The following is a 24,321-nucleotide window of genomic DNA, read 5'->3' on the forward strand; positions in this document are numbered from 1 at the left end:
AACGTTTTACACAATGTTCAGCTTCTTTCTGGCTGTCACTTTTCCTGAAACTGTTATCACAGTCCATGCCAATTTTTTTAATATTCTTTATTTGTTCCTGGTTAGGTCTCTTTCCCTCTCTCCTCTCCTCCAGCACCCCCTCCCCACCCTGGCGGGGGTTGGGGGGGTTGGGGGGCATGTTTCAGAGATCAGACTCTTTGGGAAATGTCCTACATAGCCACCTTGGTTTCTTTTTTCCTCCTGTGTATTAGTTGCCATCATGCTGTAAGAGCTGTATTTGAATAACCTACAGTTTTTTAAGTCAAGGAAATAATTACATACGAAAGGTTCTGGGGTGTGGTAAGGGGACTGATTAGAAGCTTGAAGTAGCAAGCCTCAGATTTTTCTAGATTAGTGCCTCTCAGACTTTAATGTGCACACAGATCTCCTGGGGATCTTGTTAAAATGCAGGTTCTGATTCAGTAGGTCTGGAGTGGGGCCCAAGGTACAATTTTAATGAGTTCCTGCAGCGGCAAGGTCCTAGAGAAGTTTTAAGACCTGGATGATTTAGATCCCAAGGTATTGACCTCTGGAACCCGAGATAGCTTGTCTGTAGTTGATGGTCTTAACAGGAATTTGAACAAAAGAGAGGTGTCAAGAACATAAAGACAAGAAGATGTGAAGTCCTGAGTATTTAAAAAAAAAAAAAAGTAACTAGGGAATGGTGTGTTACAAAGGATAAAGCACAGAACCAGAAAGAATTGGGTCCCACTCTGTCACTAATTAACTGACAAACTCACTACAAACACTTGCCCTTTAAGCCTTGGTTTCCTTTTGTTAAGATGGGGTAATAATACCCACTTCTTAGGATGCAGGGAAGATTATTTACCTAAAGTGCTTCTGACACAGTATCTGGCATATACTAGATGTGCAGCATGTGGAAGCCGCTGTTAGTGAATGGTCGGAGCTTGATTGCACCTGTTCCAGATTGTAGAACAGATGATTGACCATGCACTCTGAGCACTTAAGGAAGTGGAGTTCATTAGTGGCCATTGTGGGTTGTCATGCCATTTTCTTTTTAGACAGGCTTATTATCAGATTAGAGGGGTGTTACAGACATAATCGCTAGCTTTGACACAGGAATTTGACAAAGCCTCAAGATATCTTTGTGGGCATGTCAAAAAAAAATTGTAGGTTAGTTGAGGTAGGTGGATTTGTGGCTGTTAGAACAGATGTATCAACACAGTCATGAATACAGGTTGTTGTGAATGAGAAAGGTGGTCTACACTGGCACCCATATTGCTTTTTGACTCTTTCAAATACACTTTTTCAGAATCTTGGGTAAAGACGTAGTTACTGTGGCCCATATTTATCCTCCTTGCTTCCCCCTGACACAAGTCCTTTGGGCCAGCCATCTCCTTGAGCGTTTTTCTGCATCCTGCTTAATGCTGTGTTTCCCTGACAACTCTTGGAGCTCTGCTGTGCCACCCTTCCTAGGATTAACAGACTGCCCTTTATCTTGTTTGTCTCTGGCGAACACTCCTGCCAACTTCTGCCTCCGCTGAAGGTTTTTTCCTTCAGGATGTCACTTTCTCAAGTGGAGGCTGCATGTTCTCCCAGCCTTATCTACCTCAGGGTCATTCTTTTTGTTCTTCTTACCAATTCCCTAGTCCTTACCCTTTTCTGAAGACCTCAATATGTGTTTTTTTGTTTGTTTTAACCCCAGGCCCGCTTGTCACTGTGGGTCCCTTTAACGTCCATGTGAATGACCTATCCAGTGTTTTAGCCTCCATGCAGTCCACCTCAACCACCTGTGGTCACACACCCTGGACCGCACCGTCCTCAGGACTTCAGTCTTCACTGTTCCCCGCTTCCTGTTTCTCCTGTCTGCCCCTCCCCTCCTCTGGTAGCTGTCAGCACATGGCCGTTGCTGCTTCTCCATTTGCTTCCAGCATCTTGACTCTCTCCTGTCTTTCACCTGTAGTGCATGACCCCTTCTTCATCTCTGTTGCTGGTACCATCAACCCTCTTGTCTCATTTCCTCCTTCACACCCTCTTTGGGAAAAACCCACAGCCCTGTATGAGTGCAGTGTCCATCCAGGTTCCCGACGCTGCTGGAGAGAGTCGCCCAAGTCTGATTTAATACTCAGTCCCAGCCGGGCACTGGGTACCAGCACTGTCCTCGCCAGTGTCCCTGCTCAGCCTCCTTGGCTGTCCCCACGGCAGCTCCCCAGTATATCCCACTTACCTTCAGGATAAAATCTAAACACCCTAATTTGGTTTTCGAAGCTCTCTATGGTGTGATTGTTGCCTCATCATTCACCACCCTAACCTTGTTTCTGTAAAATGTGAAGAAAGATGAGGCCCTCTTAGGGCAATGGTACCACTTTTAAGACCAATACATGTGATATGTTAGTTTTCACAGTGGTTTTTTTTTTTTTTTTTGCCACGTCTTGCAGCACCAAGTAGGAGCCTGGGATAAATCTTCATACCTCCTGCCCTCTCAGGGCGTGAATTCCAGGGGCTTGGGCTCAGTGTTTCATTGAGGTCGGGGTTTGTCAGGAGTATTTGAGAAATTTGACAAAGTATTTCTGATGGGTGTCAGAATCCAAGCGTTGAGGGACACTTAGTTTCAGCATGTGGTTAAGTGCCTGTGCTTGGGAAACTGCTTTGAAAGTCCTAGTTTTAAAAGAATGTTTCCTTAAGAAAGGAAGTCATAAACTAAGTAATAAACTCCTTGCTGAAGATGGTAAAGCTCCCCCCTCCCCAACACACATACATGTTAGACTGGCTAGATTTAAAAAACCAACCCTACTGAGTGTTGGCCAGCATGTGGAGGGACTGAAATTCATCAGTGCTGGTGGGAGGGTAAACTGGTACATCTACTTTGGAGAACAGTGGGACAGTTTCTTTAAAAATCAAGGATAAATAAACACAATAAAACAAACACATCCACACTATTCCCTGCATTTAAAAAAAAAAAAGAGTTGATACACCTACCTTATTTTGAGCTGAGAGGGAAGTGGTTGGCCAGCGGAGAGCAGGTTGGTCTGATCTTGCACATAACCCTCCGTCATGAATACCCTGAAAGAATGCTTTCACTTTGATTTCATGCTTGGAGAGGTTTATTCCTGCCTCAGGAGGCTCACCACAGCCCCTGCCAGACATTCAGGCTGACTTTCAGGCTGACTTGGACCCTGAAAGAAAACCAGCTCTGGTGACCTGTGTCTCACTCAGGTACTAGTGAGTAATTGTGAGGTAGAGCCAGTCACAGCCACCGTTTATTGAGCACTTTCATATGTAAACGCATTATTTTGGTTTCACCTCACAGCCTTTTTGAGGGGGATGTTTTCCCCTTTCTCCAGATGAAAAGACAAAATCAGATTAATATTGCTTCTTTCTTACCTAGCTTTGGTGCCACCATAGCTCCATGGCCAAAGCCCTCTTCCACCCCCTCCTCATGGATAAAAGGGTGTTTTGCTTTGCTTTGGATTTCTTATTTCCCCAAGGCCAAGTGTGGGAAAATGCTGCTCTCCCCTGCTGTCCACTTTACCTCCCTTATCTTTCCTGGCCTCTGCTTCACTCTTTTTTGATGTTTAATATTTAAATATTGTGCACTGGGTACTGCTGTGCTGAGCACTTTCCATCTGCTGTCTTGATTGTTGAACCCTCCTGACAATGTTATGAAATAGTTGGTATTCCACCCAAGACGCCATGAGAAAATGGAGACTCAGAGAGCTTCCCAGAGCACGCAGCCATATAAAGGTGCGTCAGACTCAGGGTTTCACCCCAAGATAGTCGTCAGCCAGAGCCGGCTTAACCACAGCATCACTCTGCTTCCATCCTAAATGTTTGAAGTCCAAGGGTGCATAGAAGAGAATCTGCATATGCTAGAATTTTGCATAAAGGAATCTCTTAGATGGGATGGTATGCTTATGCTCTCTACCAGACTTCTGGGGTGTGCCATAAAGTTCTGTATTTTAGCTATGTAGTGTTAGAAAGGTGGGAGTTCCTCTAATAAACACAGTAAGGAAGGAGTATGGTTTGGGCTTCCTAATCGTGCTGAAGGCATCTCCTATGGCAACACGGGCATGTGTGTCCAGACATTAAAGCAGTTGTGACCAGGGTCCCCAGTGGCACAGGTTCCCAGATGCTGGCGCTGACCCGTAAGCCTGGGTGGCAGAGAGCAGGAGTTTTGCTGCTTCTGTTGCAGCAGGAACTTGGGTCTTCAGAATGCCATCCTGTCCCTTCTGCTCATGGACCCCGGGTGTCTGTCTGCTCGTTACACTCTTAACTGCGGCTCTGTCATGCTTTCGGTGGTCGTGGCTTGGTCCATCTTGCTGGGTGGCTGTGGGAGGAAAGGCAAGGGCTCTTGGCTGGAAAGAAAACTAAGAGGTCATGAGACTTCCTTTTTATTTCTTTCCTTTTTTTTCTCTCTTCCTAGTATTGAGCATGCTCCACAATCCATTGGGCAGTGTCCTGGGGAAACCCCCCTTGAGCTTCCTGCCTCTGGACCCCCTTGGAGCTGACTTGGTGGACAAGTTTCCAGCACCCTCCGTTAGAGGATCCCGCCTGGACACCCGGCCCATCCTGGACTCCCGTTCTAGCAGCCCCTCTGACTCAGACACCAGTGGCTTCAGCTCTGGATCAGATCATCTCTCAGATTTGATTGTATGTAACTTGCTGCAGAGTGAGGTGGGGAGAACACGTGAGCTGGAGGTGGGATGCAAGTCCACTAGAATGCAGGCTGCGAGGTGGCATGATGGGAGGTATGGAGACATGTGTAGAACTTTGCATCCTCGACAGAATAGAGGGTGCCTCGTATACCCATTATACCCATTGAGCAGTACATTTCAGGACCTGAGCTGAGGACTCTACAGGTTACTCCAAGAGCTGTTGGGAAAGTTAGTTTCAAAAGTAAATATGGGAGTCCTGGCAGTGTTCTGCTTCTTGACCTCCATGGGTGTTTTCTTAGCCTTTAAACAATATCATTTATGTACCTTTATGTATGATACCTCAAATATTTTAACTGATGATTTTAAGAATCACAAGTTAGTAATCAGTGGGGCTAGGGTTTTAATCCAGATCTGACTCCAGCTCTTTTTCAGAGGCCATGACGAATCCATGAAATAATGTCTCAGAGTTAATCTTTGCATCTCCTGCTCTGCGTCTACAGCCACGTGTGACACGTGTGGCACTCGTGCTAAAGGGAGTTGGAAAGTGGATTACGATAGATGAGGAATAGGGGATATTAGAAGTAAATATATAGGAATGGCAGGGAGAAATCATCCTAAAGTAAAATGCAATTTAAGGTGCCTTCTGAGCCTGCTTCTCTACTACCAAAGCCACTGAGCTGACTGTTCAATGAATATAATGGCTATTTTCCTTCCCCCTTCTCTTCAGTATCCAAGACTGGCAATGCTGGTGGTTGCCACGTCCCATTCATAGCATGACCTCTTAGGGCCCACCTGGCCTCCCGCCAGTCTGTCCTAGGATATGAAAGCTGGCGTTGGTGTCCCCACTACTCCCTGGTTTTATCTGTTCAGGGTGTGTTTCCAGAAGGGTAACTACAAGCAGGGCTCCCTTTGATTCTCTGGGCTGCAGTTTATTCCCCTATAAAATGGGATTAGATGGGATGCTTATAATTCTTTTCATTACTTTATATGGGCCTCAGTCTTGGAAATTTGCCTCATAACCAGCTTTAATATTTTGGGATTTCGTTTAAAGAACTTTTCTCTGATTCCCACCCCAAAGGTTAATTGACGAAGGGGTATGAACAGACAACTCACAGAAGAGGAAATAGAGGCAGTATTTGAACTTACAGGAAATATTCTATTGAGTAATTATTTTAGTTTATTTTCTGATAATGTGGTATCATTTCTACCCACTTAAATTAGTAGAATTTAGAACCTTGACACAAGCTTGTTTTTTTAAGAAACTTGTGTTCTCATACATTTCTAATAGAACACAGAACCTTCATAGAAGGCATTTTGACATTCTGCGTCTAGGAATGTGACCAGAGAACACAGAAAATATGAAAAAGCTACATTTTATTTAAATGTTTTTTAAGTAAAGTTTAAAGTTTTTATTTATAGTCCTGAAAACTTGCAAAGTATCTAAATGTTTAACCGTAGGGGGAATAAGTCAGTGAAGTGTAGCTTGTTCCCTAAATAGAATATCATAAATTAATTAAAAATGGTTATGAAGACTGGTAACGTGGAGAAATAGACTGAATTGGGGAGAAAAGAATTTGTTTAAATTATGGTATAAGGACAGCTAATCTTAAGAACGCATAGGAAGAAAGTCTAAAAGAAAATATATCAAATATTGGTATTTTTCATAATTTCTATAGTGTGATTATTACTTTTATAACAACTGTCCTTTAAAAACCTATATCTTCCTTTTTTCTTCCCTAGTCAAGCCTCCGAATTTCTCCTCCCCTGCCCTTCCTGTCTCTGACGGGGGGTGGTCCCAGAGACCCTTTAAAGATGGGAGTTGGGTCCCGGCTGGACCAAGAACAAGCTGCTCTGGCTGCAGTCACGCCCTCCCCAACCAGCGCATCAAAGAGATGGCCAGGAGCTTCTGTGTGGCCGTCCTGGGACCTCCTTGAAGCTCCCAAAGACCCCTTCAGCATAGAGAGAGAGGCCAGGCTACACAGGCAAGCTGCAGGTGAGTGTGGCTGTGGGCCTGCTGGGGGCCTGGGGCCTCGTTCTCGGTCAGTGAGTAAGTGACCTTAGTTCACAGACTGGGGAACTGTCCACAAGAGGACTTGACTGCATGGTGAAGTCTGCTTCTGCACAGAGTGGTCTATTCTGAGGAGTGAGTGCTAATGGGGACACACTCGGTAACTTTTTTGAGGCTGAGCAGAGAGGAACAATAGATAATCTGGCACACCGGGTTGTGCCTATTAGGGGTTGGATCCATCTCTGACTTCTGCTCTTTTGTGGGGATTGTGCACTGCTCTCGCTTTTGATTCTTTTCACAGGTGCATGTGTTCAAGAGAAACCCTGGAAATGGTGCCTAGAATTTTGTCTACCTTCCCCTTTCGAATTCAAAGACATGTCAGGCACAACCCACGCTGGAGCTTTCTTTCCCAGGGCTTTCTGATTGGTATACACAGGGATGCACTGGGGGGTGGGTGGTCCATTTGTCAACCTCCAAGGTAAGGGATGTCCCCAGGTGTACTGGTCTCTCAGGAACCCTTAGATTCTGTCGTTTAAGTTACCTTAAATCCATTATTAAATCTGTTCTTCATCTTATACCAGTACTTGGAAGCAAATGAGCTGTATATGTCATTGTTTACTAGTGCTTCAGGGAGATGCTCACTGACCACTATTTTAAGGTTCTGGAGTTGATTAAATGAATGTTCAGTTTCTCCATTCTCTTTGTTTCCATAGGTTTCAATATGTCTGTCTTTCTACTCACAGAGCTAGACCTGATCTCATTCTCCCCAGCAGTGCTGCTGCCCTATTTTAATGGTTTCGGCAACCTGTGTTTGTACTTTCTCTGTTGCCATTGTTTTCCTATGAAATGACTTTACTGTGCTTTTGGATGAGGCCATTATATCGACTTCTGTTTTTGTTCGCAAAATATTGCTGATGGTGCCTAATTTTTTGCTGTAGCAACACATTGGGCCTATGCCTTTTAGAGAATGGCCTTCTATGTTATTGTCCTGAATGAAAATGGTGGTTCATTTCATTAGCTCTCTGCTCCACTGCTGGAGGAGGAGAGTAAAATAGGTGAGGACTAGCCAGTTCCCACTAAGGTCAGTCTCTGATATGGAAGGGCACGACTGAGTGGGGACACGATTAAAGACTGATACGATAGAAGGCCCGGTGGTGTCTCTTTAGGTACCATAACGATAGCTTTGGAAATGATGGGGAATTGTTCTGACTTGGAACAGTTGTGACGTTCTTATCTTGTTGGGTTGCTGGTGCTGGTTTTTATTGGCAGTGTCCTAACTTCTGTGAGTGATGAGTTCAGGGAAACAGTATAATGTTCCTTATTTTAGCATTTGGGGAGAAGGTCCATTTGGATCAGTAAGCATTTAGGATGTATGAAAAATTGTCCTGTTTACTTTCAAGTACAGGCATACCTTGTTTTATTGAGCTTCACTTTACTGCACTTCACAAATACTGCATTTAAAAAAATTTTTTTATTTTATTTTGGAGTGTAGTTGATTAACAATGTTGTGTTAGTTTCAGGTGTACAGCAAAGTGATTCCATTGTACATGTATCTATTCTTTTTCAAGTTCTTTTCCCATTTAGGTTATTACAGAATATTGAGCAGAGTCCCCTGTGCTATACAGTAGGTCCTTGTTGGTTATCTATTTTAAATATAGCAATGTGTACATGTCAATCCCAAACTCCCAATCTATTGATACTGCATTTTGTTTTTTTTATATACAAATTGGAGGTTTGTGGCAACCCTGTGTTGTCAGATGATGGTTAGCGTTTTTTAGCCATAAAGTATTTTTAAATTAAGGTAGGTACATTGTTTTTCTAGACATAATGCTGTTGCACACTTAATAGACTACAGTATAGTGTAAATGTAACTTTTATATGCACTGGGAAACCAGAAGATTTGTGTGACTAGCTTTATTGCAATATTCATTTTATTGTGGTGATTTGGAACGAAACCCTGCAGTATCTCTGAGGTGTGCCTATAATTATAAATTTAAATTAATTAGTATTGTAAGCAATGACTAGATAAAACTGCTTTCTGGTTATATGTATGAAAATAGCTTGAGTTGTGATCATTTTTACCCTACACATCTGGTTTGCTATTCCTCTCAGTTTTAGTGGAGATAGAACTAGTGAATTAGGGTTATCATACTGGGCTGACTGGTTTGGTGAGGTGTAAGGTTTCTTGCTTTTCAGGGTATAGTCATGGATGTTCTCCCAGGCAGCCAGACTAGGACTGTGGCCTCTCTCCTCCTTCCTGGATAAAAGTTCACCACAGAGAAGGGCAGTGACTTTGTTAATTATCTGACTCCTGTTTCTCTTTGTCTTCTGCCAAAGCTGTGAATGAAGCCACCTGTACCTGGAGTGGCCAGCTTCCTCCCCGGAACTACAAGAACCCCATCTACTCTTGCAAGGTGTTCCTAGGAGGTGTCCCTTGGGATATTACGGAAGGTGAGCTCTGAGACCTTCTGCTTCAAGTGTTGAAGGTGGGGCATGTCTTTCAAGAACAAGAAACTTGGACTTGAGGCCACGAATTGAACCTCTGCCTGGGCACAGGGTATTACAGGAGCAACTGTGATGGGAAAGGTGCACTTCACAGACTACTACAGTGCTTCTGTGTCTGTTGCATACAGTTGTCACCTGAGACCAAAGGTCAATTCTGAGTTGTCTGTCAAGGAGGATGAGCCCAAGAGAATACTAGTGGCCCTGTGCCTTCCTGAGGAGGATGGTGTCTCAGTTTCTGCCATTCTTTTCCATCTCTTTGCAGCTGGATTGGTTAACACCTTCCGTGTTTTTGGCTCTTTGAGTGTGGAGTGGCCTGGTAAGGATGGCAAGCACCCCCGGTGTCCTCCCAAAGGTAATATGCCTAAAGGTAATAAAGACATGGTAGGAGCTTTTTTTCCCTCCCTAGTATGTAATTGCACTGAGGGATGCTGGGGTGTCACAGCTGCATGATGATAACGATGTCTGGGCACTCCACAGCACAGAACTTTCAGCTCTCGGCACTCCTTCTCAACCTCACACACCCTTCTGTTTCTTCTGAGCCAATGTTCCGTCTGTCCAAGCTCACACTGCAGTTGGAGCTGCCTGTGAAAACTGCTTTGTGCACTTCCCTCCAAATCTGAACCCCAGCCGTTCCTGACCTCTCAAACTGAGGCGTTTGAAAAGCTTTCCTTTACTTGCCTTTCCTTCCCAGTTACGTTGTTGCCTGACCTAATTCTGAGCTCCCTTTGGAGTTAGCGGGAATGAGGACCAAGCATCTGATTCCTCACTGGTCTGAAATGAGATCCCTTCCCTGTAGAAAGGAGCAGGTGCTATTTTCACTCTGCCCCATCTTCACTGAAAGTGTTCCGATGAACTGAACCAGTGGTCTAACTAGGCTTTTAAAGGAATACCTCCATCCCCTGGCCCCAGACCTGTCATCGCTCCTGCCCCCAGGAAAGCCAGGCTTGCTGACCTGAACATGTTTTGTGTTGCGGGATAAAGAGCTATGTGGTAATGATGGGATCCTCTGTCGTACTTTGCCAATCCCCTTCCCTTACTAGGGTGGGAGATGGTCTGCTTCTCCCTCCGTTGGCCTGGTTGTCCAGCATAGCAAATGCTTCCATTCAACAAGACTTTCAGGAGTAGGACAAAAACTTATCTCACCCATAAGGCATCTTTCTCGGAAGAAACTCCCTGCCGCAAAACCAAGGCTGAGGAGTAGCCACCTGAGGGATGTTAATGCAATTTCTCCTTCCATTGGGAATAGGGTATGTATATCTGGTCTTCGAACTAGAGAAGTCTGTCCGGGCCTTGCTTCAGGCTTGCTCTCATGACCCGCTGAGCCCAGATGGCCTGAGTGAATATTACTTCAAGATGTCCAGCCGGAGGATGCGCTGCAAGGAGGTGAGTTGGCACAGAGTCCTTTCTGGATCGGGTGATTGGCATATGAGGCAGTGGATTTCATGGGGTGGGTGGATACACAGGCTGCAGACAAGTACCCCTACTGAGGCAAGAGGGCTGCTCTTCTTGCCCCACGGTGAATACAACAGAACACTCTCAGCTGCATTAACCGCACCCGCCCCCCGCCACCTTTGGGCCGTAATGGTATGTATGTGCTTCTGCCCATGGAAATCAAATTACCTCCCAGATCTCCTTCTATTCTAGCCAATGCTTCTGTCCAACTTCTTGTCTTAGAAATGAAATTGAAATTAGCAGCTTTCTCTGCTTGGACTTAACTGAAAATCTACAGTTGTTTCTCTCTAGTCCTGCTCTCTGGCTGTGCCTTCTCACCTCCTAATCTGTGGTGGGTAGATCCCTCTTTAGCCCACACCTATCCATGGATGACTTCCTCACCGCCATTCAGGGCTTTGTTACTGTGTAGTTTCCTCCATCTGGTTCTCTCTCCTTAGGCTGTCTCTGGTATCAACCTTGTGTGCCCTCAGCATCGTGAGTCTCTAGCATAGAGCCATCCTGCCTGGGAGCCTCATTGTATATTCTTGGACCCTATCTCAGGCTTACTAAGTCAGTTTGGGTGGAGTTTAGGAATCTCCACTTTAACCAAATTCCCCAGTGGTGCTAGTGGGTGGTGTTTGAGAACTGCTTGTCAAAGGAAGTTTCGAACTCAGGAATCAGTGTTATTTTTTAAAATTTGGTTCCAGAGTACATTACTTTTGTGATATTGGATGAGATATTTAATATCATGAAACTTCATTTCCTCATCTATAGAATGGAAAATTGAAATGCCTCTTTTAGTAAAAAGATTAGCAGTTGCCAGGGGTATGAGGGGTAGAGGGGATGAATAGGCGAAGCACAGAGGATTTTGAGGATGGTGAAGATACTCTCTGTGATACTGTAATGGTAGATACATGCCATTATACATTTGCCAAAAACCCATAGAGTTACAGTGGTAAAACAAACCCCCATTGTGAACCCTAATGTAAACCATGGATTTTGGACAACACTGATGGGGTAGGTTCCCTGATTGCAGCAGGTGTGCCAGTCCCGTGAGGGGCGTTGAGAGTGGGGGAGGCTGTTTGTGTGTGGAGGCGGCGGGGGGGTTATACAGGAACCCCAAATTTACAGCTCAGTTTTGCTGTGAACTGGAAGCTGCTCTAGAAAGTAAAGTCTATTAAAATCTGTAGGGTAAGAGAGAAAATGCCTGTTTTATTGAGATGGTCACATTGGATTTAAAATAAATGATGCATGTGACAAAGCTGGCTCTTTGTTTTACGATGTTTCCTGGTGTTAGGTCACATTTTGTCCTCTGGCTGCGCACGGTGCCCCACAGCTGCCCTGCCTTCTTTCTTGCTGTGTGGAGCTCATGTAGTTATCCCAACTTATGATGCTCTAGGACTTAACAACATGCTCCTTCTTCCCTGTCCCCTGCTTTCACAGTGAGAGGCTGCCATTGCAGCACCACAGGCCCTCCCCCTCCCCCTCCTCAGTGCCCTGCAGACACCTTCCTGCTCCTAGTCCCTCTTCATCACCGCACGGTGTTTGAATAGCTTTCTTTGATGCATGGACTGTAGGCTGCTCTGGTTCTCATATCTCTCTGACCCTCTATTTCCTTTGTGTTTCCCCCTCCACACCAGAGTAGTAGGTATTTGATTCCCCCCTCTCTTCTTCCCCATATCAGACAAGTTACTCACTTGTGTGGCTCTGCTCTTACCTTTAGACCCAGACTCACCTCTCTAGTCTCATGTCCTACTTGAGCCCCACCTTCCTGTGGGGCCTTCTTTGGCATGTCCTATAATTATAAACTCTTACGTTTAAGAAAGCTTGGAAAGCGTGGTGGCCGTTGGGATGTGGACCAAGATTGTGATACTTTCCCATGGTAATGGAAAAAGCAAGATGGGCTTTTGCATCTTCCAATGAAATTGTCTCCCCCTGGTAACTTCTCCCAGGCTCTCTCATCTCAAGGTTATCTAGGTCTAGAACCCATCAGACCTGATTCTTCTTGTTTTCCCACCATGCCCAGGCAGTCTGAATTCTGCAGATTCTCCTGTTGAAGAATCTTCTTGATCTTGGCCTGTTCTTTGCCCAGTACCACCAGCCTTCTCCAGGTCTTCACCAGCTGTCCTGTGAACTACTGTTCTGCCTCCTTGCTGGTTTATGCCTCAGATCTCTTCCTGCTTTCAGACCTTTTTTAAAAAAAAAAAAAAAAAAAAAATCTTCACAGATTAATCTTCCAGAAACACTTACTGATCATCTGTCAACTCACTTCATTCTGGAGCCTTCTGCCTGCTATGCCAGATTTTGTTCTAGGCTCAGGATTTGGAAGCAGAGGACATGGTCAATTCCTGCCCTAGTGTCACTCTGCTCTGCAGAACCTCAGTGTTCTCCTGTGTGTGACTTTTCACACTACCTCTCTCCAGTTACTCCCACTGCTCCTGTCACAAGCCCTCTAATGAGTACATTGGGCCAGTAACCGTCTCATACAGATACCTGCAGCATCCCCACCCTCTGTCCTTCAAGCTCCTATCCTGTCGTTCTCTGTGAATCCTTCTTGTCCCAAGGACTCTAGACCATGCTCTCTGTTCATCAGTGTCCATGGTCCTTTGCTGGAACCACATGGTTGAAGGTTGTAACAGTGCTAGGTTCCTGGGTATGACAGTTTGGGACTATTTTGCATACTCTTCAGAATGAGTAGACTACTACTCTACCATTTTTTTAAAAAACCATTTTGGACTCATGGACTCAGTAAAATTCAAGTCTAGTTGTGTTGGGGTGAGGGTGGCTTGCTGAGTACCTGTGTGCCTGGGACTGTATGGGGCTCAGCTTAGCATCTCCAGAGCATGTGCCTCTCCATACGAGAGCATCTCTTTTTCTGGCTCCCTACCAGGGCTGATATACCTTTGGGTGGTTTTCAGGTACAAGTGATCCCCTGGGTCTTGGCCGACAGCAACTTTGTTCAGAGCCCATCTCAGAGACTTGACCCCAGCAGGACGGTATTTGTCGGTGCTCTGCACGGGATGCTCAATGCTGAGGCCCTGGCAGCCATTCTGAACGACCTATTTGGTGGTGTGGTGTATGCTGGGATTGACACAGATAAGCACAAGTATCCCATTGGTAAGTGTCCCACTTCTGTGTGGGAAAGCTGGGTGGCCCCTGGGATGTAGACCAAGATTGTGGTACTTCCCTATGGGAGTGGAGGGGGAGACCTGACTCAGACCTGCATATCAGTATATACCAGCAGTATAGCATCTTTTTCTAGATAAGCCACCAGTACTGACCCCTCTGTACCCATCCCTCTCCCACCACTTCCCTTGAAGGGGAGAAAAATTGATAGGAGCACTATAGGAGGTGAAAATGAAACAGGAACTTTGGTTAGAAGCTCAGAGTTCACAGCCAAACCAGTCTGAGACAGACAACAGGTAATATTTCATTAAAAGGCCAGGACTTTCCTGAACTTGCTTGGTTTCCTTTGTTAAGAGGCCTTGAAAAGCAGCCTTATCTAGGGTCAGAGACCACGTGAGGCTGAAGGAAGACTCTGGGTGACTCAGCCAACAGAGTATGGTCATGGCCTATGCTGTCCTAGTGTAGGGGAGTCTGGGGGCCTAACCACTGGGTTTTGGTCAGCCCCACTGGGAAAGGAGGGCAGTTTCCCAGTCGTGGCAGAATAATCTCAGTGGTGGGGTTTGGAGGTGGAGCAGAGCCTCAACTTCCTGATCAACACATGGCTAACCCACCTTCCCACATGCTTCGTCTGCCCACCCACACAGAATCTGGTCAGGAAGGAGCATCGTGTGCCTTTCAGTGCCGTACTGCAGATTGAGAACAGGGACTTCAGAGGGTGCAGGGGCAGAGGCGGCATTTGGCAGGATGAGGCTGCTTCCGGCTCCCCTGCTAGGCTCTGGAGTACCTCCAGGCCAGGAGGGCCTTGACTGCTGGGCCTGCCTTCAAAGAAATGTTCTATCTGCATCTTGCTTTCCACTCTGAACCCTTGTAACCATGCCTGTGCATCTGCCTACACGGAGGAGTCTCTTCCCTCCACCTTGTGGTCAGCAAGTCCTCCCCCCATTCCTGAGGGGGTTGTGCCGTCATGGTCTACAGCTACGCTGTCTGATACAGTGCCACCAGCTAAATGTGACTCTGAGTACTTGAAATGTGCCTAATGCCACATGTTGAAATGATAATATTTTGGATATTTTGGGGTAAAGAAAATAAATTAAAATTACATTTTTCTTCTTCATTCCACTACATTCATTAAATGCATCTACTAGAAAACTTAAAATTTCATAAGTAGCCCACATTATATTTCTATTGGACAGCACAGCACTGATCTAGGAACAGGGTTTCCTGAGTGTTGACAAGTGGCGTTTGGGAGAATTTGGCTGGAAGGTAACTTTTCCTGTTTTTCCTAGGGTCTGGTCGCGTGACTTTCAATAACCAACGTAGTTACCTGAAGGCAGTCAGTGCTGCTTTTGTGGAGATCAAAACCACCAAGTTCACCAAGAAGGTGAGTGGGCTGGTCTGTACCCTCACTCTGGGCCATCTGAGAGGAGTCTGGGCCAGCCACTACCCAGGGCAGGCCTGAGACGGAAGCTGTCCCTGTGCTGGATATGCTCAGGGGAATGAGCCAAGCTTCCGAGGACACACTTGAGGTTTGGGTTTGGGAGGGGGCCTGGTCTTGGTCGACTCGGGGGGATGGGAGCTTGGGACTGTTGAGCCTCCTCAACATGTGGGGTGCCTTCCTGTGTTGTGTTATTTGGCCAGCTTTGTGAGGCAGCCTGACTTCTATTCTCCAGCCTGACCTGCATTTTCTGATTGCTTACTTGTTGCTGGATGATAGAGTGCCATGGTCCGGTTTGCCGTGAAGACCAGGCAGTAGTGTGTGTGGTCGCACACACTCTGTAGAGCCAGCCTGGCAGCTTCTGCAGTTTGGGCACCTGCCATCAAGGATCTCTGTACTCTCTGCCTATAGTTCTCTCTGGGCCCCTAAAACAGGAAACTCCTGTATTCATATGGATGGCCAATAACGTGCCCTTCTCTTCTGGCCCATTTGGCCTCCTGGTGAGAAGCAGCCACTTCATTATCCTATTTTGCTTTGTGCAGGTTCAGATTGACCCCTACTTAGAAGATTCTCTGTGTCATATCTGCAGTTCTCAGCCTGGTCCTTTCTTCTGTCGAGATCAGGTGAGTCCCCTGGGCACTTGAGATGTTTATAAAATCCCCACCCTCAATTAAAGATTGTCATGTCTCGTTTGTCACATGGAATGTTGGAGTTCTCAGGTACCTCGCGGTTGTCTTAAGAGCATAGAAGAGGCAGCAGTAATGTTTGCTGATGGTCAGACCAGAGACACACTTGACCCAAAACTGTTGGGAAAGCTCGTTGAGTCTTGATACTTTGGCCTTCTCCTTGCCTGGGATGTTGGTTTTCAGTGTGGCACTATTGGTAATGGTGGTTTTTGAGGATGATAGGAACCTGCTGGGTGTGGTCAGCAGTACTTATGAGCCAGGCACGGTTATTCTAAGTCTAAGGCCTTCTAGATTGATTTTCCCCTATGCATAGAAGCTTGCTTTATTTACTTCCGAATCTCTGGACTGTTTTGATATTTGTACCTGGTTTGTACCCAGTTGTCAGAAGCAGGCAGAAAGCAGCATGGCAGTTTCTGTTGAATGTTTCTGGGTGGTGGAGCACAGATCTGGATGTATTTGGGCAGTGCTTCTCATAGTCTGTATATGCATCACCTAAGGATATTGTGTAAATGCGGATTCTGATTCAGTAGGTTTGGAGTGTGGCCTGAGATGCCTTGTTTCTGACAAGTTTCCAAGTAGTGCCAGTGTTGCTGGCAACAAGACAAGTTTGGGACGTGTTCGAATACTAGCAGTGCATCCGTAATTAGTTAATTTTGCAGTGGTGCTGTCACTCAGGTTTTGAGTCTCTGGGTAGACAGTAGTTAAACTGAGGCTGCAAAATGAGGATGTGAAGTAAGTTTGGGTTGCTGGGTAAAGCCTGAGAATAAGTATCTCTGAATAGCCTTTTCTAGCAGGCTTTTGTGTGTGTGTATCTTCCACAGATGATCCCCATTTTTAGATAATTGCTCAGAAGTTAGTGGCTTGCCTGGGCTTACACAGCCAGCGGGAGTGTGGGCCTGGGACTGAGGTGTAGTGCCCAGTGACCTCTCCTCACTTAGTGTGACGAAGCCGTGCTGCCCGGCATTAGGATCCGGAGTCACTGTCTTTAAGTGTTCTCCATGTTAGCAGGCGTGTGCTACAGCTGCTCCATAGGAGGTGGGAAGGGCAGGGGACTGGAAGAGCAGCTGTGGTGCTAAGAGGAGATGAGGGAAGCTGGCACAGTCTCTACACAATAGGAGCCCAGCATGCTGGATTAAGTCTGGGCACCCTTAGAAACAGGCAGTGGATTTGCCATGGTTTGGTCAGGCCTCTGTTGGGGATGAGAGGGATCCCCAGGACCATCTCTTCTAACCCCACAGAGGCCATCGGGAATCCCCCACTCCCTCTCGGGCAGAGCAGGCAGCTCATGCAGCTGCCCCCCTGGCTGGTGCTGACACAGGCCTGGCTTCTCTCTGTTTTTCTCCACTCCACCCAGGTGTGCTTCAAGTACTTCTGCCGGAGCTGCTGGCACTGGCGGCACAGCATGGAGGGCCTGCGCCACCACAGCCCCCTGATGCGGAACCAGAAGAACCGAGATTCCAGCTAGAGGAGCTGGCCTTGCCCAGTGGCCTGTGGCGCCTGAGGCTGGCAGGTCAGGCAGTAGTAGCCTGTACCACCCTGCCACTGGCCACCAGGGAGCTGGCTTCCCGAGGACAAGGGAAAATCGTAGTCACCTTTGCACTTGCTGAATCTGTCTTTGTTTCTGCACTAATTAATGCACAATGAGTTTTGTCGGGTTTTGTTTTCAGGGGGTGTGCCAGGGCAAGGACCCTCAGGCTCACCCTCCAAGCGACTCTGTAGTTTTCCCAGATTTTAGTTCCTCATTTTGCCGATGAAAAGCAAAAAAGAACTACGTGTCTAGAAGGTATTGACACGATGCCTACATTTAGGTTTATTTATTAAAAGCGCTTTTTTACATTCCTTGCAATACTGATGGTGATGATGTGCAGGTCTCATTGGTTTCATTCTTGCAGTTGCCATACAGTGCCTTTCCATTTATTTAACCCCCACCTGAACGGCATAAACTGAGTGTTCAGCTGGTGTTTTTTACTGTAAACAACAAGGAGACTTTGCTCTTCATTTAAACCAAAATCATATTTCATATTTTACGCTCGAGGGTTTTTACCGGTTCCTTTTTACACTCCTTAAAACAGTTTTTAAGTCGTTTGGAACAAGAGATTTTTTTTTCTTTCCTGGCAGCTTTTAACATTATAGCAAATTTGTGTCTGGGGACTGCTGGTCACTGTTTCTCACAGTTGCAAATCAAGGCATTTGCAACCAAGAAAAAAAAATTTTTTTTGGATTTGAAACTGGACCGGATAAACGGTGTTTGAGTGGCTGCTGTATATAGTTTTAAATGGTTTATTGCACCTTCTTAAGTTGCACTTATGTGGGGGGGGAGGGTTGATAGAAGTTTTTAATCACAAAGTCACAGGACTTTTTTCTTTTGTAACTGAGCTAAAAAGGGCTGCTTTTTGGTGGGGGCAGATGAAGGCTCACAGGAGCCCTTTCTCTCAGAGGGGACAAGTACCCTTCCCTTATTTCTTTCATTTGAGAAATGTATGAAGCAACAGTTGCAGTTGACGAAATGCTACTGGAATTTGAAAACTTGACTTTTTCTTTTCTTTTTTTTTTTTTTTAAAAAAAAAAAAACGACTTGCCCCTCTTTGGGAAGCTGTGTGCCAAAGAACCAGTGTCATAACCCCCCCCTCCTCCCTCCTGCTGAGCTGACGTTGCATTGTTGCATATCCCAGCTACTCTGTGGGTTTTGTGAAGCTGTGTGTGAAGTCTCTACCTCATTGTAGTATATGCAGGCAAGACTGCACTCTCCTACAGATGTGTGGAGTAAGCTGTGGTGTAGTTTTTTTGGCACATAATAAACACGTTGCAGCAGAGTTCTGGTTTTGTCTCTGTGTCTGAGCTGTGGGAAAAAGGGGGCAGTGGGACACCAAGATTCCAGAGTAAAAACCCACATTTCCTTGGATCTTCTGTGATGAGATTCCAGCCCAGGTTGATAGTGGGGCCATGTGGGGACTTGCCCCTGTAAGTCCTTCTTGGTCACTTCCGTGGTCAAATGCACCTCGGAGGTGCCTCTCTGGTAAGTGGGTACTTCTAGTCCAGGTATGTAAAAAGCCCTCACAAATAAACTTCTTGGGGCTCCTCTTCTCATAATCCTAGACTCAGCTTGGAGGAACTGGAGGCATAGCTCCCCAGAGGTCGGCACGAGCCACTTGTTCTCAGCTTCTCCTGTAAGCCTCAGAGCTGATTTTTCTTGGGAGGCTTCCTATCTCTTGGAGTCACCTGTGCTGACCCAGTTCTTTACTGAGTGGGAGTAAATTTTTGCTGTTCTTCAGGATTATCATCTGGACTCTTTCTCACAGGCAGGATCCCAGGATTTGTGAAAGGGTCTGCTGCTGATTTTTTCAGGTAGGTTGTGCCTGGGCCCAGCTGCTGGAGTGATCTTTGGAAGATTCCATTTTAGTCTGCAGTGGAGGGAACCCTGCACACTGAAGCATCCGTTCCGTGAGAGGTGCAAGAAGTCACTATCATAGGGGGTGGGGAGTCCCTTCAGCCAAGAATGAGAGGCTTCATCTTTCCCTTGAGGCCTGACTGGCAGCAGCATAGTTTGAAGCCTGCTGGTAAAGTAAACTGCATCTCTCTTGAAGCAGAGTCTTGACTCTCCCTTTTGGTGTCCTGGTCTGTCCTATCCTATTCAGAGAGTCATCTCTTCTCCCCTTCGGTCCCTCTCTTGTCCAGGTGCTACTTTCAGGGCAAAGGCTTCCTGTCCTTCAGCCTTCCATTCTCAGTCAGTTCAGAGACTGACTGGACTGTCCAAGGTGACCAGGAGTTGAGTTGGGGGATGAAGCACAGCCTGGTGCCCCTTAACTCATCCAAACTGGGCAGCCCAGTCTTTAAGTCAGGTGGGGGCCTGGAACCCACTTAAGCAAAGTTGGAGATAAGGAGCAGGGCACTCCCGAGGCTAATGAGGCCACCAGGGGTAGCCTGTGCTGGTGGCCTCAGAAGGACCTGGTTTGTGGATGGGTACAGCAGGAACATCCTTAAGACGGTGGTGGTCGGAGAGAGTGCCTCAGCTGGGAGCACTACAGGTGAACTGGGCCTTTCACTTAAACATTTGAGAACTTGCTTTGTGCTGGGCACTGTTCAAGGCAAAACAGCTATACTGTCATGGAACTCATCCCTAGCTGAGAAAATTGAGACAAGTCACTGTGACGTGCTAAGAAATACTAGAGCAACTTTAAAAGGATAGCAATGCTAAAAAAAATGATAAAAGGATAGTAGTGTTACTTTGTATAAATTGGAGGGAAAGCTCCTCTGATAAGGTGACGTTTGAGCAAAGACTGAAGAAGTGAGATAATTCTCTCCCAGTTGTACCTGTGTCTCCACCAGGCTAGACACAAGTCTGTGACCCATGGGATTGGGTGGGGATCCTGTGCACGGCGCCATCCCCTACTTCCTCACTTTTCCGCGCTCCACCCTTCCCGATGGCTCTTAAGCCTTCATCCCTCTCCCCAGCATGTGTGGGAGAGATGCGCCGCTCTTAGTCTAGGGCACTTAACGGGCGACCTAACCACTGAAGAAGGGTCTAGAGAGACCTGCGTAAGACCACCCTAGGTGGGGCAGGGCGGGGCCGGTCAGCCACTCGCCACGCCCACTGGGTGGCGATTGGCCATTCATACTTCCGTTCCATTCCGCCCCGCCCCGCTAGGGGTCGCTGTGCTGCGCTACAGTGGGCTCAGCGCCTCTCAAACTAGGCGGAAGCGGCTTTCTGGCCTGCGCTTTATAGGCCTCTCTTTTGTTTCCTGTTTCCTTTTACCAAGGACCCGCCGACATGGTAGGTGTTTTTGTCTCCAAGCTGGTACCCCTGACAATCGTTCTCCATCCGCCGCTTTGCGCGGCCCCCAGCCCGCGAGGAGGGGCGCAGTACCCTGTGAGGCCGAAGCCTCCGTGGGCCGCTGGCTTCCGCGTTGACCCAGCGCTCCAGCACTGCCCGGCCGGCCTTCTCCCCTCCTGGGCTCAGACCCAGCCCGCGAACCCCGCTCCGGTCAGGGCGTGACGCCGCGCTGTTCCCCGGAGGGGGTTCCTGAGTCGCGAGTGACCATGTGTTCTCCACCCGCAGGGCCGCGTTCGCACCAAAACCGTGAAGAAGGCGGCCCGGGTCATCATTGAGAAGTACTACACGCGCCTGGGCAACGACTTCCACACCAACAAGCGCGTGTGCGAGGAGATCGCCATCATTCCCAGCAAGAAGCTCCGCAACAAGATCGCAGGGTGAGTTCAGTCGGCGCTTGGCCTCCAGGGCCTGCTGGGAGACGGAGAACCGTGGCCCTGCGGGTGGGTCGTGGGAGCTGGGTTAGCACGAGTCTCCCGCTGCTCCGAGAAGAGCGCTGCAGGTGTGCCTTTGCCGGGTTTCTTGGTGGGGTTGTCTTACGTTCGCGTTGTATTTGGCGGTTTGACTGGCGGTGGCGCTTGGACGAGGTTAGCCACAGTCGACTTCTGGAAGACTAACGTTAAGTAAGGGCGTACGTGATTTAATGCTAACTTATGTAAATTGGAATTCGAAAGAAAGAAAATGAAGGCTGGGAGGAGGGGTCGTGAAGGTTTGTTGGGAATACTTGATAGCTTTGAAAGCGGATTTGAATAGAGAGGATGTGCGACACCAAAGGGACAGGCATGCCTAGGTAAGCGGAGCTGCGTGTGGAGGTTTTGTGTGTGTAGGAGGTTCAGAGTCAGGGCCTCCAAGGTGGTGAATCCTCTCCCTTCTCACTGCGGGAAGAGAACTAAAACTCCTACATACACATCCAGACGTTCTGGGTACCAGTGGGAGCCAGTGTGTGTTCTTGGGCATTTGTACTTTGTAGCTATGTCACACATCTGATGAAGCGGATTCAGAGAGGCCCAGTGAGAGGTATCTCCATCAAGCTGCAGGAGGAGGAGAGAGAGAGGAGAGATAATTACGTGCCTGAGGTAAACTTTCTGGGTCTTATTCTGGACCTCTTGTTCATCCTGAAAGATAAAGCGGGTTTCTGAGAACCGTTTCAGGTATCTGGTTTTCAAAGAGACCTCAGCTGAGTCTCCATATACCCCTTGACCAGCTGTAGGTGCCCATAATCTACCTGCCTGTATGTTAGCTTCTGTTCTAACCTGTTGGGATCATGTAAGTCCATTCTGTTTTATACATGAGAGCCTTTTAATGATGTTTGTTCGGTGACTTAGATTATTTGCCCTAGCATAGTATTCCTGAAGTATAAACCCAATCTTAAGGTTATCTAAATACTGAGTTCGTGGGATCCTATTGTATCCTCTCTATGCCACCCATCCCCGCCCCCCACCCCCTTTTTTTGTCCCTCATTTAAGAATCTTGGAGAAAAGGCAGGGAAGGTGAGAGATACCTCATTGCTATTTGGGGCCTCCCTTGTTCCTTCTAGGTCTCAGCCCTGGATCAGGAAATCATTGAAGTAGATCCTGACACTAAGGAAATGCTGAAGCTCTTGGTAAGTGTTTGCTGAATTCCTAAAGTAGGGCTTCCCTGGTCACCAACCATCAGTAGCTTTATACTATACTATGGGTAATACCTCTAGGTAACACTTACTGAGTCATTAAAATATATTAGGTAATCTCAACGTTTCTATATGGTGTTTCCCTTTTCCTCAGTATGTCCTATGAGGCACATCCTGTTATTTACATTTTATAGATGATGAAATGGTAACTTCAAGGCTTAGTAGGTGGCAGGGATAGGAATCCATCCACCCTTCTAACCACTAACCTAGACTGCCTCCAAAGTGGGTTTAGCTAGTAATTGAAGGTTCAGTTTGCCCTCCACACGAGGACAACTCCCAAATCCAGTGGCTGTTCTCCCAGGACTTCCAGAGCACTCCTTCTCTCAGTTCCTTCTGTTCTCGATTTTGTGGCTGGCTTCTCACATTTACCCCCTTGGTCCCATCCCTAGTTCTCTTTTCAGTCTGCCTGCATACTTCTGTGTCTGTATGCTAACCACTCAAATGAGCTCTGGTCTCATTTCCAGTTGCTAACTGGGGACTACTTCGGTAGTTCAGCTATCTTCAATACAATTTGATAAGTGTGTCTTCTGTGACATATCTTAGTACTTTAGCAGTTTGGTGAAAGCATGAGCTTCAAAGTCCAGGAGGCAGTTGGTGATTTAGAGCAAATTTATTTTTCCTTTTTATGATCATGAAAGTCTAAGACGTTCAAAAAGATAATGAATAGAGTGAACTCCCATATACTACCCCCTAGTCTCAGAAAAACATAACCAGTACAGCTAAAGCCTGCTACAGATCATTTTCTCCTGAAATACTACTCTGGAATGCATCTTTTTAGTTTCAACTGTAAAATTGGTTTTTGAGGATAAAATGAGGAATTAAGTTCTGGTTATATGGTGGGCCCTTGGGTTCTTTTTTTTTTTTTTTTTTTAACATCTTTATTGGAGTATAATTGCTTTACAATAGTGTGTTAGTTTCTGCTTTATAACAAAGTGAATCGGCTCTACATATGCTCTTGGGTTCTTTGCACTTAGATTGAGCCACCTTAAAGGCAGGCCCTGACCTTGTCCTACCACTACTCTACCCGGGCCCTTCACAAATGTTGATTGCATAAGTGATGCCTCCTACCTGAGGGCTGGTCCTGGAAATGAAGTGGCACTGTATATGCCTTAGAGTAGTGATTCTCAAAGGGACAGATTTTGCACCCCCAGGGAACATTTGGTAATAGCTGGACACATTTTTGGTTGTCACAGCTGGGGGATACTAGCAGACATTAGTGGATAGAGTCCAGGGATGCTGTTAAATGTCTTAAAGTGCACAGGACAGCTCCTTCATGGCTGACTGTGGAGGATCCTTCAGATTGCAGGTAGACCCCCTACAGAGTTTATTGCTCTGGGGTGGGGAGGAGAAGGCTCTCGGTTTTCTGCAGGGTCCCACCAATCTGACCCCAAGGTTGTGGAGGCTGACAAAAGCATAGCCTAATGGTGGTGCCGGGGCTCGGGACACAGATCTCACCAGTACAGCCACACTAAGCCCCTTTTTATTGTTCCAGGACTTTGGCAGTCTGTCCAACCTGCAGGTCACTCAGCCTACAGTTGGGATGAATTTCAAAACACCACGTGGAGCCGTTTGAATCTTTCTGCTGTGCTGTAATATTTTCAATAAACCTCGGACAACAACCGTGCCTGTGTCATCTGTGGGGTTGGGTGCCGGTGGAGCTAAGGGCAGGAATTCTTTCTCAAGGGAGAAGTATCCTGAAGAAGAGCGGTCTGCAGTGTGACGCACCTGTAAGTGGCCTGTGGGCAGTGCCCATACAGATTATGGATGTATTAGGAGGCCTGAGTCTGGACACCTGCATCACTGCTTTGGTTGCCAGCTCTACCCTTCTTGGTCCTCACAGGCCCTGAGCACGCACTCTGGCTTCAGACAAAAGTCAGGAGATGCCTTTCCCTCCTCACCCTGTATGCCCACGTGTTTGTGCTTCAGCCTCTTCTGAGTACATGCAGTTTGGGTTAATGAACCTGCCCATCTTGAAAGG

General features: G+C 46.9%; 2 protein-coding genes across 2 annotated transcripts in view; both read left to right on the forward strand.

The window, feature by feature from the left end:
- The window catches only part of CPEB1 (cytoplasmic polyadenylation element binding protein 1), a 94,281-nt gene extending 76,729 nt beyond the window's left edge, over nt 1–17,552 (forward strand). The window contains exons 4-12 of the mRNA XM_059915364.1: nt 4,424–4,650; nt 6,396–6,648; nt 9,001–9,114; nt 9,431–9,520; nt 10,415–10,551; nt 13,518–13,716; nt 15,012–15,106; nt 15,703–15,783; nt 17,201–17,552. Of these exons, the coding sequence (XP_059771347.1) occupies nt 4,424–4,650; nt 6,396–6,648; nt 9,001–9,114; nt 9,431–9,520; nt 10,415–10,551; nt 13,518–13,716; nt 15,012–15,106; nt 15,703–15,783; nt 17,201–17,311 (1,307 nt within the window). The 3' untranslated portion in view covers nt 17,312–17,552. The remainder of the gene's footprint in view (nt 1–4,423; nt 4,651–6,395; nt 6,649–9,000; nt 9,115–9,430; nt 9,521–10,414; nt 10,552–13,517; nt 13,717–15,011; nt 15,107–15,702; nt 15,784–17,200) is intronic.
- Nucleotides 17,553–20,514: 2,962 nt separating this feature from the next.
- On the forward strand, nt 20,515–23,963 carry RPS17 (ribosomal protein S17). Its single transcript, XM_059915365.1, has 5 exons — nt 20,515–20,617; nt 20,903–21,054; nt 21,645–21,750; nt 22,212–22,277; nt 23,836–23,963. The coding sequence occupies exons 1-5, from the start codon at nt 20,615–20,617 to the stop codon at nt 23,914–23,916; spliced, it is 408 nt and encodes a 135-aa protein (XP_059771348.1). The 5' UTR covers nt 20,515–20,614; the 3' UTR covers nt 23,917–23,963.
- Nucleotides 23,964–24,321: the final 358 nt, after the last annotated feature.

This window comes from Balaenoptera ricei, chromosome 2, assembly GCF_028023285.1.
Source record: "Balaenoptera ricei isolate mBalRic1 chromosome 2, mBalRic1.hap2, whole genome shotgun sequence".
NCBI lineage: Eukaryota > Metazoa > Chordata > Mammalia > Artiodactyla > Balaenopteridae > Balaenoptera > Balaenoptera ricei.

Coding starts and splice junctions, on each gene's coding strand:
- RPS17 (XM_059915365.1), top strand. Junction 21,751..22,211: donor GAGATAATTACGTGCCTGAG/GTAAACTTTCTG, acceptor TGTTCCTTCTAG/GTCTCAGCCCTGGATCAGGA. Junction 22,278..23,835: donor AGGAAATGCTGAAGCTCTTG/GTAAGTGTTTGC, acceptor TTATTGTTCCAG/GACTTTGGCAGTCTGTCCAA.